Source organism: Microtus ochrogaster, chromosome 8, assembly GCF_000317375.1.
Source record: "Microtus ochrogaster isolate Prairie Vole_2 chromosome 8, MicOch1.0, whole genome shotgun sequence".
In the NCBI taxonomy this organism is placed as follows: domain Eukaryota; kingdom Metazoa; phylum Chordata; class Mammalia; order Rodentia; family Cricetidae; genus Microtus; species Microtus ochrogaster.
The window spans coordinates 19,792,406-19,808,660 of record NC_022015.1 but is presented as its reverse complement, the minus strand read 5'-3'; the positions used below and the strand labels follow the sequence as shown (position 1 = coordinate 19,808,660).

At 46.8% G+C, this 16,255-nt stretch overlaps 1 protein-coding gene across 1 annotated transcript in view; it reads left to right on the top strand.

The window, feature by feature from the left end:
* Mvp (major vault protein) overlaps positions 1-16,255 on the top strand; it is a 30,299-nt gene that overhangs the window by 5,488 nt on the left and 8,556 nt on the right. Inside the window, exons 2-7 of the mRNA XM_005351270.2 lie at positions 7,798-7,947; positions 8,091-8,286; positions 12,037-12,160; positions 12,257-12,388; positions 14,332-14,426; positions 14,687-14,923. Coding sequence (XP_005351327.1) covers positions 7,798-7,947; positions 8,091-8,286; positions 12,037-12,160; positions 12,257-12,388; positions 14,332-14,426; positions 14,687-14,923 — 934 coding nt within the window. The remainder of the gene's footprint in view (positions 1-7,797; positions 7,948-8,090; positions 8,287-12,036; positions 12,161-12,256; positions 12,389-14,331; positions 14,427-14,686; positions 14,924-16,255) is intronic.

Here is a 16,255-nt window from a genome sequence, read left to right as displayed (position 1 = left end):
AAAAAAAAAAAAAAAAAAAAAAAAAAAAAAAAAAAAAAAGTTAGAGTCACAGTTTTGGTGGCCCCAACCTTCCAAAGCCTTGAATGTTGCTCTCCTAGAACAGGGCTCCATTTCATGTCCTGGAGCAGCTTTCTAGGAAAGAGGCCAAGCGCAGCTAAGGGCTCGGGGCAGAGGGATGAGAGTGGGCACAGAGTCTGGAAGACAGAAGGCAAGCTCTGAGACCAGAACAGCTAGCTACTCCAGAGAATTAGGAAACTTAGCCTCCTATGAAAAGGGAGCCTAGGAAAACATCTGGGTCAAATCCCAACACGGCTGCAAGGTTAAAGAAGGAGGCAGTGTGTTAGTTACTGTATGTGTTGCAAAATCCCCACAAAGGCAGCTTCTGGAAGGACTTGATTTTTTCACCATTTGAGGTTAAGCAACACTGCATCCCTCTCGCGTGGGAAGCATAGCAGAAAAGGTTGGAATGGAAACTATAACCCTGGGCCAGGGAAGGGCTCAGTTTAAAGTGCTTGTCGTTCACGTGAGAGGTTCCGAATTCAGTCCCCAGCACCTAAGTAAAAGCTAAACTCTGTGACTACGAGGTGAAGACAGACAAATCCCTGGAGCTTGCTGGCCGGCTAGCCCACTGGAACTGGCAGCCGTGGGTCCTCCCACGAGGTGTTTTGGTTTGTGTTGTTGTCTCAAAGAACCCAGGTGAGACAGGAGAGATGAGGTGAAGGTCCTTCCTGCTAAGCCTGACAAATTGAGCTTGAGCAACGTGGTGGAGGTGCTGTGTGGTGTTTTACACTTTTGGCTTTTTGGGGGACCCACCACCAAGCTCCCAAATAAATCACACATGGAGGCTTATTAATAATTATAAATAAATGCCCAGCCTTAGCTTGGCTTATTTCTAGCCAGCTTTCCTTAGCTTAAATTATCCCGCCTCCCTTTTGCCTCTGGGCTTTTTCCTTTTCTTGCTTCTGCACATCTTACTCTGTGGCTGACTGTGGCTGGCCCTGACGTCCTCCTCTCCTGTTCTCTCCTTGTTCCGCCTTGCCTTGGTTTTTCTCCTATTTTCCTCTCTGCTTGCCAGCCCGCCCATCCTTGCACCTGTCTCTCGCTATTGGCCGTTCAGCTCTTTATTGTTAGGCCATCAGGTGTTTTAGACAGGCAAAGAATCACAACTTCAGAGTTAAACAAATGCAGTGTAAACAGAAGCAACACATCATTAACCAAATGTTCCGCAGCATAAACAAAACTAATACACCTTTTTAAAAAAAGTTTATTGATTTTTATTGAGTTCTACATTTTTCTCTGCTCCCCTCCCTGCCTCTCCCCTCCCCTTCAACCCTCTCTCATGGTCTCCTTGCTCCCAATTTGCTCCGAAGATCTTGTCTCTTTCTATTTCCCATGTAGATTAGATCTATGTAAGTCTCTCTTAGGGTCCTCACTGTTGTCTAGGTTCTCTGGGATTGTGATTTGTAGGCTGGCTTTCTTTGCTTTATGTTTAAAAACCACCTATGAGTGAGTACATGTGGTAATTGTCTTTCTGTGTCTGGGTTATCTTACTCAAAATAATGTTTTCTAGCTCCATCCATTTTTCTGCAAAATTCAAGATATTGTTATTTTTTCTACTGTGTAGTACTCCATTGTGTACATATACCACATTTTCCTTATCCATTCTTCAGTCAAGGGGCATTTAGGTTGTTTCCAGGTTCTGGCTATGACAAACAACGCTGCTATGAACATAGTTGAGCACATGTCCTTGTGGCACGATTGAGCATCCTTTGGATATATACCCAAAAGTGATATTACTGAGTCTTGAAGAAGGTTGTTTCCTAATTTTCTGAGAAATTGCCACACTGACATCCAAAGGAACTGTACCAGCTTGCATTCCCACCAGCAATGCAGAAGTGTTCCCTTTTCCCCATAACCTCTCCAGCATAAGTTGTCATCAGTGTTTTTGATCTTGGCCATTCTACGTGTGTAAGAAGGAATCTCAGAGTTGTTTTGATTTGCATTTCTCTGATGGCTAAGGATGTTGAACATTTCCTTAAGTGTCTTTCAGCCATTTTAGATTCCTCTATTGAGAGTTCTCTATTTAGGTCTGTACTCCATTTTTTTTTTTTTTTTTTTTTTTTTTTGGTTTTTCGAGACAGGGTTTCTCTGTAGCTTTGGTGCCTGTCCTTGAACTAGCTCTTGTAGACCAGGCTGGCCTCGAACTCACAGAGATCCACCTGCCTCTGCCTCCCGAGTGCTGGGATTAAAGGCGTGCGCCACCACCGCCCGGCTTGTACTCCATTTTTTTATTGGATTATTTGTTCTTTTGATGACCAATTTTTTGTTTTGTTTTGGTTTGGTTTTTTTTTTGTTTTTTTTTGGTTTTTTTTGTATACTTTGGAGATCAGACCTCTGTCTGATGTGGGGTTAGTGAAGATCTTTTCCCATTCTGTAAGCTGTTGTTTTGTCTTGTTGACCATGTCCTTTGCTTTACAGAAGCTTTTCAGTTTCAGGAGGTCCCATTTATTAATTGTTTCTCTCAGTGTTTGTGCTACTAGAGTTATATTCAGGAAGTGGTCTCCTGTGCCAATGCGTTCAAGTGTACTTCCCACTTTCTCTTCTATAAGATTTAGTGTGGCCGGCTTTATGTTGAGGTCTTCGATCCATTTGGACTTGAGTTTTGTGCATGGTGATAGATATGGGTCTTTTTCATTCTTCTACATGTTGATATCCAGTTATGCCAGCACCATTTGTTAAATATGCTTTCTTTTTCCATTTGATATTTTTTTTTGCTTCTTTGTCAAAAATCAGGTGTTCGAAGGTGTGTCGATTAATATCCGGGTTTCTTTCGGTTCCATCAGTCCTGCTGTCCGTTTTTATGCCAATACCAGACTGTTGTCAGTACTGTAGCTGTGTAGTAGAGTTTGAAGTCAGGGGTTGTGATGCCTCTAGAAGTTCTTTTATTGTACAGGATTGCAAAACTAATACACCTTAAAAGAATTTTCCACGACAGGAAGGAAAGAACCAACTTTACTTTAATAAGTTCTCCTGTGACTGTCACAGGTGCACAATGGCACACACACCCACGAAATAAAATTTAACAAATTTCAAAAAAAAAAAAAGTAGTAGCCGTCACCTGAAGATAACACCCAAGGTTGACCTGTAGTCTCTCCAATGCACCTCTACACGCCCCAAACAACAAACAAAAACACTTCTTCCTGTATGGTTTTCCATTGCTGTTTTGTCTTTTTTGTCTTTTTGCCTTGAGATAGGGTCTCATGGACTCCAGGCTGGCCTCAAACTTTCTGTGTAACTAAAGGTAACTTTAGACTCCTGATCTCCTCTGAGTGCTGGGACTGCAGAGGGAAGCCACTGTGCCAGTCTCTGTGGTGCTGAAAATTGAACCCAGGGCTTCAGGCATCATAGGCTGAGCCATGTCCCTGGTCCAACCCAAGGCTTCTGAATCCAGGTCCCTAAGCAATGTTGCCTTTAAAGAAAAAAAAAAGACCAGCCGGGGATATAGCTCAGTGCCAGAAAGAGAATTTGTCTAGCATTTGTGAAAATCAATCCTCAATTCTGTCAGAACAATTAAAAATAGTAACAACAATAATGCAATTTTTTAAAAAAAGAATCAGTCATTGCCTCAGAGCTCTGGTTCCGATAACAGCACATCTTGTGTGACCCTGAGTGACTCAGTCTCTGAGTCACAACTACTGAGCGCTACAGTATCCAAATGGCAACACAGCATCAAACAGTCACAATGGCCTATTTAAATTAACATTTTTGTTTGTTTTGTTTTCAAGACAAGGTTTCTCTGTGTATAGTTTTGGAGCCTGGCCTGGAACTCATTCTGTAGACCAGGCTGGCCTTAAACTCACAGAGATCCTCCTGCCTCTGCCTTCCCAAGTGCTGAGATTAAAGGCGTGCGCCACCACCGCCCGACTCAACACTGGCTTATGTTAAATTGACAAAAGATTAACCAGGACAGGAAGTAGTGCGGCTCAGTGCCCAGCTTGTGCAAACAAGTCATGGGTTACATTCTCAACTCTGCAAAGACAAAAATGCTTTGCCCAAGCATGGTGGAGCATGCGTGTAACTCCAGCACTCAGGAGGCTGAAGCCGGAGATGGAGTGTTTAAAACCAGCCTAGGCTAAACGACAAGATTCAAAATCTTATCAAAATGAACGGAAAAAAATCCACTTTATTTTCTCAGATGCACTAACCACCTTCCAGATGTTCAGTAGAAGCACATATGGCTAGTCCAGAGACAGAAGACAGAATATTTCCAGGCACAGGAGAGATGGCTCAGCAGTTCAGAGCACTTGCTACTCCTGCAGGGAACAGGAGTTTGTTCCCAGCACTGATAATAAGCAGCCCACAACTGCCTGTGTCTCTAGCACCAGGAAATCCAAAGCTTTCGTGTATTCTCTGCAGGCACTGCACACGCACGCACACTTGGAAGAAAGGAAGGAGAAAGAGTTCAGGTATAGTTTCTGGGTGAAGGCTCTGTATTGCCTAGCAAACTTAATTGCCTTAATTGTCCAAAGTCCAAGGGGTGCTGGGTATAAAGACGGGCAGTGGTAAGGGTGTGTGACATTCACAAATAAGCCAGCACTGAATGAAACCACCTGGGATTCAGAGGTAAAAAAAATGGAGTGGGAATCGGGCAGTGGTGGTGCGCACCTTTAATCCCAGCACCTGGGAGCCAGAGGCAGGTGGATCTCTGTGAGTTCGAGGCCAGCCTGGTCTACAGAGTGAGTGCCAGGACAGCCAGGACTGTTACACAAAGAAACCCTGTCTCAGAAAAAAAAAAAGGTGGGGGGAGTGGAGTGGGTAGATACCAACTGTCACCATTGCCTTCTTTGTTTTATATATGGTGGATTACATTGACAAATTTTTGTATGTTGAACCATCCCTGCATCCGTGGGATGAAGCCGACTTGATCATGGTGGATGATGGTTCTGATATGTTCTTAGATTCAATTTGCCAGTATTTTATTTAGTATTTTTTGCATCAATGTTCATGAATGAGATTGGTCTGTAATTCTCTTTCTTAGTAATGCCTTTCTGTGGTTTGGGTATCAAGGTAATTGTAGCCTCATAAAAAGAGTTTGGCAATGTTCCTTCTGTTTCTATTTTGTGGAATAATTTGAGGAGTATTGGTATTAGTTCTTTGAAATTCTTGTAAAATTCTGAGCTGAAACCATCTGGTCCTGGACTTTTTTTGGTTGGGAGACTTTTGATGACTGTTTCTATTTCTTCAGCACTTATAGGTCTGTTTAATTTGCTTATCTGGTCTTGATTTAATTTTGGGAAGTGATATTTATCCAGAAAGTTGTTCATTTTCTTTAAGTTTTCTAATTTTGTGGAGTACAGGTTTTCGAAATATGACCTGATGATTCTCTGTATTTCCTCTGTGTCTGTTGTTATGTCCCCCTTTTCATTTCTGATTTTGTTAATTAAGATTCTCTCTCTGCCTTTTGATTAGTTTGGATAGGGGTTTGTCAATCTTGTTGATTTTCTCCAGGAACCAGCTCTTTGTTTCATTGATCCTTTGTATTGTTTTCTGTGTTTCTATTTTGTTGATTTCAGCTCTCACTTTGATTATTTCCTGCCATCTAGTTCTCTTAGGTGAGTTTGCTTCTTTTTGTTCTAAAGTTTTCAAATGTTCTGTTAATTCACTAGTGTGGGATTTTTCTTTATGTAGGCATTTAATGCTATGAACTTTCCTCTTTACACTGTTTTCATTGTGTCCCATAAACTTGGGTGTGTTGTGTGATCATTTTCATTGAATTTTAGGAAGTTTTTAATTTCTCCCTTTATTTCTTCCTTGACCCATTGATGATCAGGTGAGCATTGTTAAATTTCCATGTGTTTGTGGGCTTTCTGGAATTAGTATTGCTGTTGACTTCTAGGTTTTTTTTTTTTGGTTTTTTCGAGACAGGGTTTCTCTGTGGCTTTGGAGCCTGTCCTGGAACTAGCTCTGTAGACCAGGCTGGTCTCGAACTGACTTCTAGTTTTAAAGCATGGTGATCTGATAAGGTACATTGGGTTATTCCAATTTTTTTGTATTTGTTGAGGTTTGTTTTGTTACCAAGTATGTGGTCAATTTTTGAGAAGGTTCCATGAGGTGCTGAGAAGAAGGTATATTCTTTTCTGTTTGGATGGAATATTCTATAGATATCTGTTAAGTCCATTTGAGTCATAACATCTGTTAGTTCCCTTATTTCTCTGTTCATTTTTTGTCTGATGACCTGTCCAGTGGTGAGAGGGGAGTGTTGCAGTCTCCCACTATTAGTGTGTGGGGTTTAATGTAGGATTTAAACTTTAGAAGTGTTTCTTTGACATATGAGGGTGCCTTTGAATTTGGGGCATAGATGTTCAGTATTGAAATTTCCTCTTGATGGATTTTTCCTGTGACTAATATGAAATGTCCTTCTTCGTCTCTTTTGACTGATTTTAGCTTGAAGTCTATTTTGTTAGATATTAGGATAGCTACACCCGCTTGTATCTTAGGTCCATTTGATTGGTATATTTTCCCAGCCCTTTACTCTGAGATGTCTGTCTTTGAGGTTGAGATGTGTTTCTTGCTCGTAGAAGACATTTGCCTTCTTTTCCTCTCTTCCCCTACTCCTACTGTAATACTGCGGCAGCCTGACAGTGGGAACTGGGGCATCCACAGACCCGAGAGCCAAGGAGGGTGAGACTAGAGAGGGCTTTGCCACTGCGTTATGAATCCACCGGCCCCATGGGAGTGGCACTTGGGTCTTTTCTGTGATGGGGGCCACTTCTGAAAGGTTCACCTCAGGGCTCCTTAGAGCACAGGAAGGGGGAGGGGTGCGGATAGACATCTGAACACAGCCAGGACAAAAAGCTGCTTGACGCTGGAGAAACCAGCAAGCTTCACAGAGTCATGGCTCCCTAGCGTGTGCAGGACAAGGCTGCATAGTCCCAGCCTGATCGGCTTGCCCAGCTTGGCCTGCTGCACCTCAGGAACTGGGAACTTTGATCTACAGGTAGTGTGTGGGGAGTGGCCTGGAGTGAGGGAAAAGGTGGCGGTATCTCTGGGGTAACCGAAGCAAGCAGAGGTGAGGTCCAGGGTGGGGCGAAGAAGAGGAGAAGCAGGTGTGGCAGAGCCTACCTTTCCTTCCAAGACGCTGAGAGGAAGCATGAGCTCAGAGTCAGCCTAGGCTATAGAGTCCGACTACCTCAGAAGTGGGGCGAGGCAGAAAGAGGGCGTAGGAGGAGGAGCAGCAGCAGCAGCGTTGAGAGTGGGCTCAGAGGTGAAGAATGCTTGCAGGGGACCCAAGTTTGAGTCCTAGCACCCACATTGGATGGCTCACAGTTACCTCTAACTCCAACTCCAGGGAATCTGACACTCCTCTTCTGACCCCTGTAGGGCACCAGGTACACATACATACATGCAAGCAAAACATTCATACACATAAAATAAATCATATATACATATGTATATATACATATATATAAATTAGGAAAAATAGAGGGGCTAGAGAAACGGCTCAGTTGAGCACTTACTGCTGTTGTAGAGGACCCAAATTCAGTTCCCAGCACCCATGTGGTGGTTCACAGCCACCATTAATTCTAATTCCAGAGAATCTGGCTTCTGGGGGCTTCTGCATGCAAACACACAGTGCACATAAACTCATGTAAGCAAATACACATGACATGAAATAAAATATTTTACTTTTTAAAAAACAGAAGAGGAGGAAGTGGGAGTGAACTGCCCTGCCTTGTCCCAAATGCCCTGTGTTTATCTTTTGTCTTCTTCACCTGTCCTGCTCCATGCTGCAATCAGGTTTGGTCGTGGCTTGGGATTCACCATGGCAACTGAAGAGGCCATCATCCGCATCCCCCCATACCACTATATCCATGTGCTGGACCAAAACAGCAATGTGTCCCGTGTGGAGGTTGGACCAAAGACATACATCCGGCAGGACAATGAGAGGTTGGTGCAGAGCTGTCCCAGCTGAGGAGAGCCTGGCTGGCAGGAATGACCCTTGCCTGGGTGGCTGGGAGGCTTCTCTTGCTTTTGCTGCCTCCTTTGGGACAGCATCCTGGGTCCTCACATCCCTTCTTACATCACAACAGGGTACTGTTTGCCCCAGTGCGCATGGTGACAGTTCCCCCACGCCACTACTGCATAGTGGCCAACCCTGTGTCCCGGGACGCCCAGAACTTGGTGCTGTTTGATACCACAGGGCAGGTTCGACTTCGCCATGCTGACCAGGAGATCCGACTGGCCCAGGACCCCTTTCCTCTGTACCCAGGGGAAGTGCTGGAAAAGGTACTTGGCTTTCCTCCCTTGAGCCAAACTCTGTCTGCTCTACCCCTGCTCCTAGGGCTCCTCACTGCCTTCCGATGGGAAAACAAGGGGCCTGAGCCACCATCACAGCCAAACCCTCATCCACGTTGTCCTCAGGCCTGAGCTCCCGAGCAGGGGAATCTGCTGATATTTCTTTAATAGTTCTCTCTTTACCTGCTTGGTATTTTATACCTTTAAACTGACTTTCTACAGACCAGTGCCTTTTATACTTTTGTTATATTCTATTTACTTATTTACGGGGTGTGCGTGCGTGCTGTCGATTGCATGTGGAGGTCAGAGGATAACCCGCAGGGGTCAGTTCTCTCCCTCTGTCATGTGGGTCCTGGGGTTGAACTCAGGTCGTCAGGCTTGGCAGCAAAAGCCTTCACCCCTGAGCAATCTAGCCAGCTCCCTTTCAAACTGTCCCCTTTTTGCAGTGCTAAGGATAGAACTTAGGGCATCGCGTATGCTAGACAAGTGCTTTCTGTCCACAAGGCCTAATCAGTGCCTTTCGCTCTTGAGTGCCTAATGGCAGGACTCCGGGAGAGCGCAGAGATACACACAGCTGGGGGAAGGACAGCACAGGGAAATAATGAGGGGTCAGGGGAATGGCACAGCAGGTAGAAGCATTTGCTGCGCATGCCTGTCAACCTGAGATCCACCCCCCACAGCCATGCTGGGAAGAGATCCGCCTCCTGTAAGTTATCTCCAGACTTCTGAACCTGCATGGTCATTCGTGCACATCAACACACACATGCACGCGCACAGAGAGAGAAATAAATACAATAAAAAATTCAGTGAAACTAAAAATAATAAGGTATGGTTAAGACAGCAATCCTTAAAGAATCCGAGTGAAGTTAAGCAGTGGTGGCGCACGCCTTGGCCAGCCTGGTCTACAAAGTAAGTCCAGGACAGGCAGAGCTACATAGTGAGACACAGCCTAGAAAAACAAAAAACAAACAGAAAGTCTATATGCTTGTCTTAACTCCAACTAGCCAAGTCCCGCTGTGGGTGAGGGGAGCTTGAAGTAGTAGGTGCTGAAGCCCTGTACTTAGTAAGATGGAAGCCCTGGAGTGAGGAGCAGAGCTTTCCATCCCTGCCTCACTTTAACCGCTCGCCGCTGCAGACTGTTCATCCTCTCACTCAGACCGGGAGGGCTGGGGTGTCACAGAGAAGGGTGGTCCCATCTTGAATCAATATTCAGCCTTCCATGGTGCCACCTTCTTTGAGGCTGGCAGCATCTGCTGATGGCATGAGAGACATTTTCTGATCCAACCTCCTCCTCTATTGCTGTGACCATGACTGCAGCTTGGCCTTTGCTTTTTGTTTTGTTTGTTTGTTCTTGGTTTTGTTTTTTTTTGGGAGAGGGTCTTACTTTACCGTGAAACCCTGGCTTGCCTAGAACTCTCTATGTAGTCCACACTAGACTACAATTCTCATGCCACAGACTCCCAGGTACTAAGATTACAGGTCTATCTATACAGCACCAGATCCAACTCCAGGTATTTTTTTTAAAAAAAAAAACAGGATATTTTATATATTTTATTATGATTATGATGGTGGTGGTGGTGGTGTTATGTGTGTGCGCGCACATGAGCACACACTGATAGAGTACCTGTGCAGCTCAGAGAATAACGTCCAGAGTTTGTTCTCTTCTCCACTGTGTGGGTCCTGGGGACCAAACTTGGGCGGTCAGACTTAGCAGCTTACACTCTGAGTTACACACTGAGTGTAACTTTTCAGTTTCCTCAGATTTTTGGGTTTTGTTTTGTTTTTTTTTTCAAGACTGGGTTTCTCTGTAGTTTTTGGAGCCTGTCCTGGAACGAGCTCTCGAAGACCAGGCTGGCCTCGAACTCACAGAGATCCACCTGTCTCTGTCTCCCGAGTGCTGGGATTAAAGGCGTGCGCCACCACCGCCCTGCCACATTAGTTCTTTGTAGGCTTTTACTAATGACCCTGTGAGTCTGTTTCTAGCTGTCTATGGCTTTCTCTCTCCTGTCTACTCTTTCTTAGGAACCTGTACTTGATGTCTCTAAGTTACTCCTTCACAAACCCCTCTGGCCCCGCATCCTACCTGCACTACTGAACTCCTAGGACAAGCCAGGCATGGTGGTGCCTGCATGTCATCCCAGCATTTGGGAGGCTGAAGCAGGAGTTCTAGGCCAGCCTCGTGTCCGCTGTGTCCCTGTCTCTGCTGCTTTTACATTCTGTGCAGGGCTGACTTGTAGCACTCCTGGCTGGATCTGGGAGGGCTCTTCTACAACAGCCTGTTTTCAACGTCTGAACCCGGCTACTTCCTGCCCCTAGTTCTTATCCTCCATACCCTCAGTATGGATTAGGGATATCACAGCGTAACCATGTGCCTAGACTAGACACCTGTTGAGGAATGGGGGACAAACTGGAAAGAGATGGTGGGGGCAGCCAGTGGACTGTTAGGAAGGTGTTACTGCCACCCCAGTGGCTGACAGAGGGAACATGGCAGGGAGACGCCATGGCTTTGCGATGCTGCAGACAGGAAGTGACAGTGAGCTGTGCTGGCATGTGCCTTGGAGAGCAGAGGCAGGATGTGGTGACTTTGAAGACAGCCAAGGCTAGACAGAAGATGTCAGGGGGTCTGCCTTTCTCCAGCCCGATGTGAGACCAGGGGTGAAGTGACCTCCGACCTCCTGCAGCCCGGCCAGTCTGTCGTAGGGACATATGCATTTCTGGGGCTCATGTCTTCATTCCATTCTTTAACAGCTGTGAGGGCTTGCCCCACCCCCAAACATGTCTGCATCTCCTTCTTGCCTGCCTCTTTTAGAATATTTCCAAAGACCAAATCAAGCCATATTTATAGAGACATGTCTACAAACTTTAAGGTTGGCCGGTTTTTTGGAAGGCCTCCCCTTCCTGCTGGAGGGGATCCTGTGAGCATGAGGTCACCCTGAAAGCGAAGCCACAGGATTAAAACCTGCTTTGTATAGCACTTACTATAGTCTTACTTTCTTTTTCTGTTTGTTTTTGAGAGAAGGTCTCGTGTAGTCCGGGCTGACTAGAACCTGCCGTGTACCTAAGGATGATCTTGAACTTCCGCTTCTTTTGTTGGCATTTCAGGCGCTGTGTTTATAGGCCTGTGCCACTAGGCCCAGCCTTATGTTTGATGTTTGTACTTTCAAATTCTCTCTAAAGCAGTGATTCTCAACCTTCCCAACGCTGTGACCCTTTAAGACAGTTCCTTGTGTGGTGGTGACCCCAGCCGTAAGATTATCTCATTGTTGCTTTGTAACTGTAATTTTGCAACTGTTATGAATTGTAATGTAAATGTCTGATATGCAGCCCGAAGGGTCATGACCCACAGGTTGAGAATTGCTGTTCTAGAGCATCACGGTCCTGCAGTTGCATGGTTTAGCTTCCGAGACGTCTTCCGAATCTTTTATCAGTTCTTCTCCTCACTCTTGTCCTCGGTAAACTTGAGAACTCTTCTTGCTCATCTGTGCTGACATCCTCGTCAGCTCTTTAGGTCGGGTGGCCTAGGGCCCACCCTACCTTGTGCATTCCACTATGGCTTTAATGGAGGTGCACAAAGATACGCTTGGGGCCCGATGTGTGGCTCAGCAACAGAGCCCTTGTTCGGCTTCCTCAAGGCCCTGGTTCCATCCACAGCAGTGTGGACCTCCCAGTGACTGAGGCTGTGGGCTCTGATCTCCAGAGCATCATCACAGCTCAAACAGCCCGTGACCTTTTCCCCTGTAGGACATCACCCCGCTGCAGGTGGTGCTGCCCAACACTGCCCTGCATCTTAAGGCCTTGCTGGACTTTGAGGATGAGAATGGAGACAAGATCATGGCGGGCGATGAGTGGCTGTTTGAGGGGCCTGGTGAGTTACAGCTCCGTCTCGTGAGCTTTGTCCTGCCTTCCTACCATAACCCCAACATCTTTGACCGTCAGCATTGGCTTTCTCCTCCTTCCCCAGGCACCTACATCCCCCAGAAGGAAGTGGAGGTCATGGAAATCATTCAGGCCACGGTCATCAAACAGAACCAGGCATTGCGGCTACGGGCCCGGAAGGAATGCTTTGACAGGGAAGGCAAGCAGAGGGTGACAGGTGAGGCCAACAAAGGGCGTGGCTGGCAGTGAGCAGGAAGGGCTCCCTGCAGGGAAGCAAGAGAAGTCAGGTGAAGTCAGGCCAGGGTTCTCCCTAGTGTCTGTCTGTCTGTCTCTATCTGTGGGGATTTTTTTGTTTTTGTTTTTTTGTTTTGTTTTGTTTTTTTTTAAAGGCAGGGTTTCTCTGTAGTGCAGGCTGGCCTAGAACTCAGAGATCTGCTGCCTCTGCCTCCCGAATGCTGGGATTAAAGGCGTGCGCCACCACCCAGCCTGTCTCTGTCTTTCACTGTTTGTTCTTATTATTGATTTTAAGATTTTAAAAACTATACCATTACTCTATTTTTATGTGTATGAGTGTTTAGTCTGCATGTATGTGTCTGTGTACCACTTTATGTCTGGTGCCTATGGAGACCAGAAAAGGGTGTCAGATCCCCTGACACTGGAGTTACAGACAGTTGTGAGGCACCACTTGGGAGCTGGGAACTGAACCCAGGTCCTCTGGAAGAAGAGCCAGAGCTCTTATCCATAGAGTCAGCTAAGAGGTTCCCCAGTCCTATTGTTTTTGAGACAGTATCTCATGTAGCCCCAACTGACCTGGTAGTCATCATGTAGTCCAGGATGGCTTCAAACTCATGGCAATCCTTCTGCCTCGGCCTCCGGAGTGATGGGATTATAAGTGCACCACCACGCCTGGCTTTTTCTGGTGTCTCTTGAGCTGGTGAGTCTGCCTGTTGCTTCTTTACACCTGCTTCCGGGCTACCTCTGCCCTAGCCCTGATCCTGCAGTCACGCCATGATCAGACGAGATTGGGCACGTTCAGGGTGGTGTGGCCGTAGACATATCACACGATTACAACAGTGTTCCGTGTGGTGTGGCTGTAGACATATCACACCATGATAACAGTCTTACCTGTGGTGTGGCTGTAGACATATCACACCATGATAACAGTCTTACCTGTGATGTGGCCGTAGACATATCACACCATTCACACAACAGTCTTACCTGCCCCCATTTTTTGTTGTTGTTGTTGTTGGGGTTTTTTTGTTTATTTTTTTGTTTTTGTTTTTGTTTTCTCAAGACGGTTTTCTCTGTGTAACAGCCCGGGCTATCCTGGAACTCTCTGTGTAGACCAGGCTGGCCTCGAACTCACAGAGACCCACCTGTCTCTGCCTCCTGAGTGCTGGGATTAAAGGAGCATGCCACCACACCTGGCTACCCTCCCCACTCTTTACCCCAAACTGTGAGCAGTGGCCACCTCTTACCTGGTTCTAGATCAGAAAGTGAGATGTTCAAATACATTGACCCGATATTGGGTCAAAATGATAGATGGTGTTTTATTGAGCTCCCTGACAGCTGCGGGAGTCTGCTGGTCCCATTTTCACCATGGCAAGACTGAGGCACTTGCCTAGGGTATGTGGCCAGGCAGGGGGAGACTTTGACTTGCTGATGGGCATGCTTACTGCCCCAATAAACAAAATGACATTCACAGACCTAGTAGGGGCCCTTCTGCCCATTGTAGGAGAATGGAAAACTAAGTCTTTGCTTAGAGACAGTGTCACAGGGTGTAGCTGTAGCAATGACTTGATATTCTAGAACAGCCTCTGTGGTTTTTTTGGCTTTGGCCTTTTGAGACGGATCTCACTGTATAGCCTAAATTGCCCCAAAACTCCTAATCCTCTCACCCTGACCTCATGAGTGCTGGGGTTGTGGGTATGTGCCACCATGTCAGCCTCTAAAAGGTTTTTCTGGCTGTTGTTGTTGTTTTAATTCTTCTGGGATAGAAGTTCGTTTTCCTCTGGTCCCATAGAATAGAGTGGCTGCAAGGACCTTGTCAGGCGCTCAACCTGGGGATGGTGGCATACCCCTGTCCTGTCGCCTAGACTGGGTTGAGAAGCCATGGTGAAGGCTAGTTGTGCTGACTCCTCCTTCCTGCTCACCACCTAGGTGAAGAGTGGCTGGTCAGGTCTGTGGGTGCTTACCTCCCAGCTGTGTTCGAAGAGGTGCTGGATCTGGTGGACGCTGTGATCCTTACAGAGAAGGTCTGTGCTCTGGGTGTGGGTTAGGGAGTTGGCTTGGCAGTGCTCAGAGCAGCAGACAGTGTGCAAGGAAGGGAGAAGCAGCATCCTTCAGGTCACAGGGGAAAAAAAAAAAGATCAGGTGTCCAGAGGAAAGCCTTGGAGTACCCTTCAGTGGGTAGGAATTGTCCCTGGGAACTGGGATCAGTTAGCGGCCTGTGGTGTTCCCAGATCCAGGGTGCTGGAGGGAGGCCTCCACAAACACCCTGTGTTTCCTCCTGCAGACAGCCCTGCACCTCCGGGCCCGGCAGAACTTCAGGGACCTTCGGGGAGTGGCCCACCGCACTGGGGAGGAGTGGTTAGTGACAGTCCAGGACACAGAAGCCCACGTACCAGATGTCCATGAGGAGGTGCTGGGGGTCGTACCCATCACCACTCTGGGACCTCGACATTACTGTGTCATCCTTGACCCAATGGGACCAGATGGCAAGAACCAGCTGGGACAGAAGCGTGTTGTCAAGGTAAGTGACAAGAGGCCTTCTCATCTGCCTCCCTTCACTTCTCCTGAACAGCACACACTGCTAGAAACACCTTTGTTGTAAGGAGGCTGCTTGTTCATTTCCCGGCTATCCAGACTCCTGAAATAATCATACAGAAAACTATAGTATTTAAGTTGCTGCTTGGCCAATCACTTAAGTGTATTGCTAGCTAGCACTTACATCTTTATTTAACCCATTTCCATTATTTTATATTTTACGACGAGGCTCATGGCCAACCAGCTGGCAGCTCACATTTTTCCCCTCTTGTGGCTACATGGTGTCCACCTTCTTTCTCCCAGCATTGAATTTAGTTCCCTCCCCCCATCTCTATTCTGCCCTGTGCAGGCCCTGGACAGCTTCTTTATTCATTAACCAATAAAAGCAGCACATAGACAGAAGGACCCCCCACACCACAGCTTCAGTGCTTTTGTACGCTTGGTTTATATTCCTGATTTACTGTCCTGTTTGGTTCCCCTAGTGACCTGGGTTTCCTCTCCAGACCTTATGTACCTGTTACTGTTTCTGGGAACTTCTGCCCCACCTGAAGTTCCTGAAATTTGCTCCTCCATGTTCCAGAACTTTTGTCTTCTGTGTAGGACAAATCTCACAACCTCCTCACTCTCTGCCCTCCTCTCCATCCTCTCCTTCCTTGCCTTCCCCTTCCCTCCCCTCCCCTCTCCTGCCCTCCCCTGCCTCCTGCGAGAGCTTCACTGGCTACTTCTCTCTGCAAAGGCAGGGACTTAGACAGTTCAGGGCTATGTGGATGAGATTTCTGCAAAAGTTACTCAACTAGACTATTGTCACAGTGCCTTGGAGATAATATGAAAGCAAAGCCAGAAACTAGTTGTGTTTCGATGGACTGGGGGGCGGGCGGTTAAGGCAGAAGGATCAGGAGTTCAAGACCCATCCTGGGCCACCCTATATACATGAGAAAATGTCTTAAAAAAGAAGGAAAGAGGGGGGGGAAGAGGGGGAGAGAGGAGAGAGAGAGAGAGAGAGAGAGAGAGAGAGACAGACAGACAGACAGACAGACAGACACGGGGAAGGTAGTGAAAGTCAAAACAACCCTTGTGGGACATAGTGGTGCACACTCTTAATCCCAGCACTCGGGAGGCAGAGGCAGGCCAGTCTCTGTGAAAACAGCCCAAATGCCTATCATTGATGGATGAGCTTTGAAAAGGTAGCCTATCAATATGGTGGAATGTTAAAAGAAGTAGTTCTTGCCGGGCGGTGGTGACGCACGCCTTTAATACCAGCACTCGGGAGGCAGAGGCAGGCGGATCTCTGTGAGTTCGAGACCAGCCTGGTCTACAG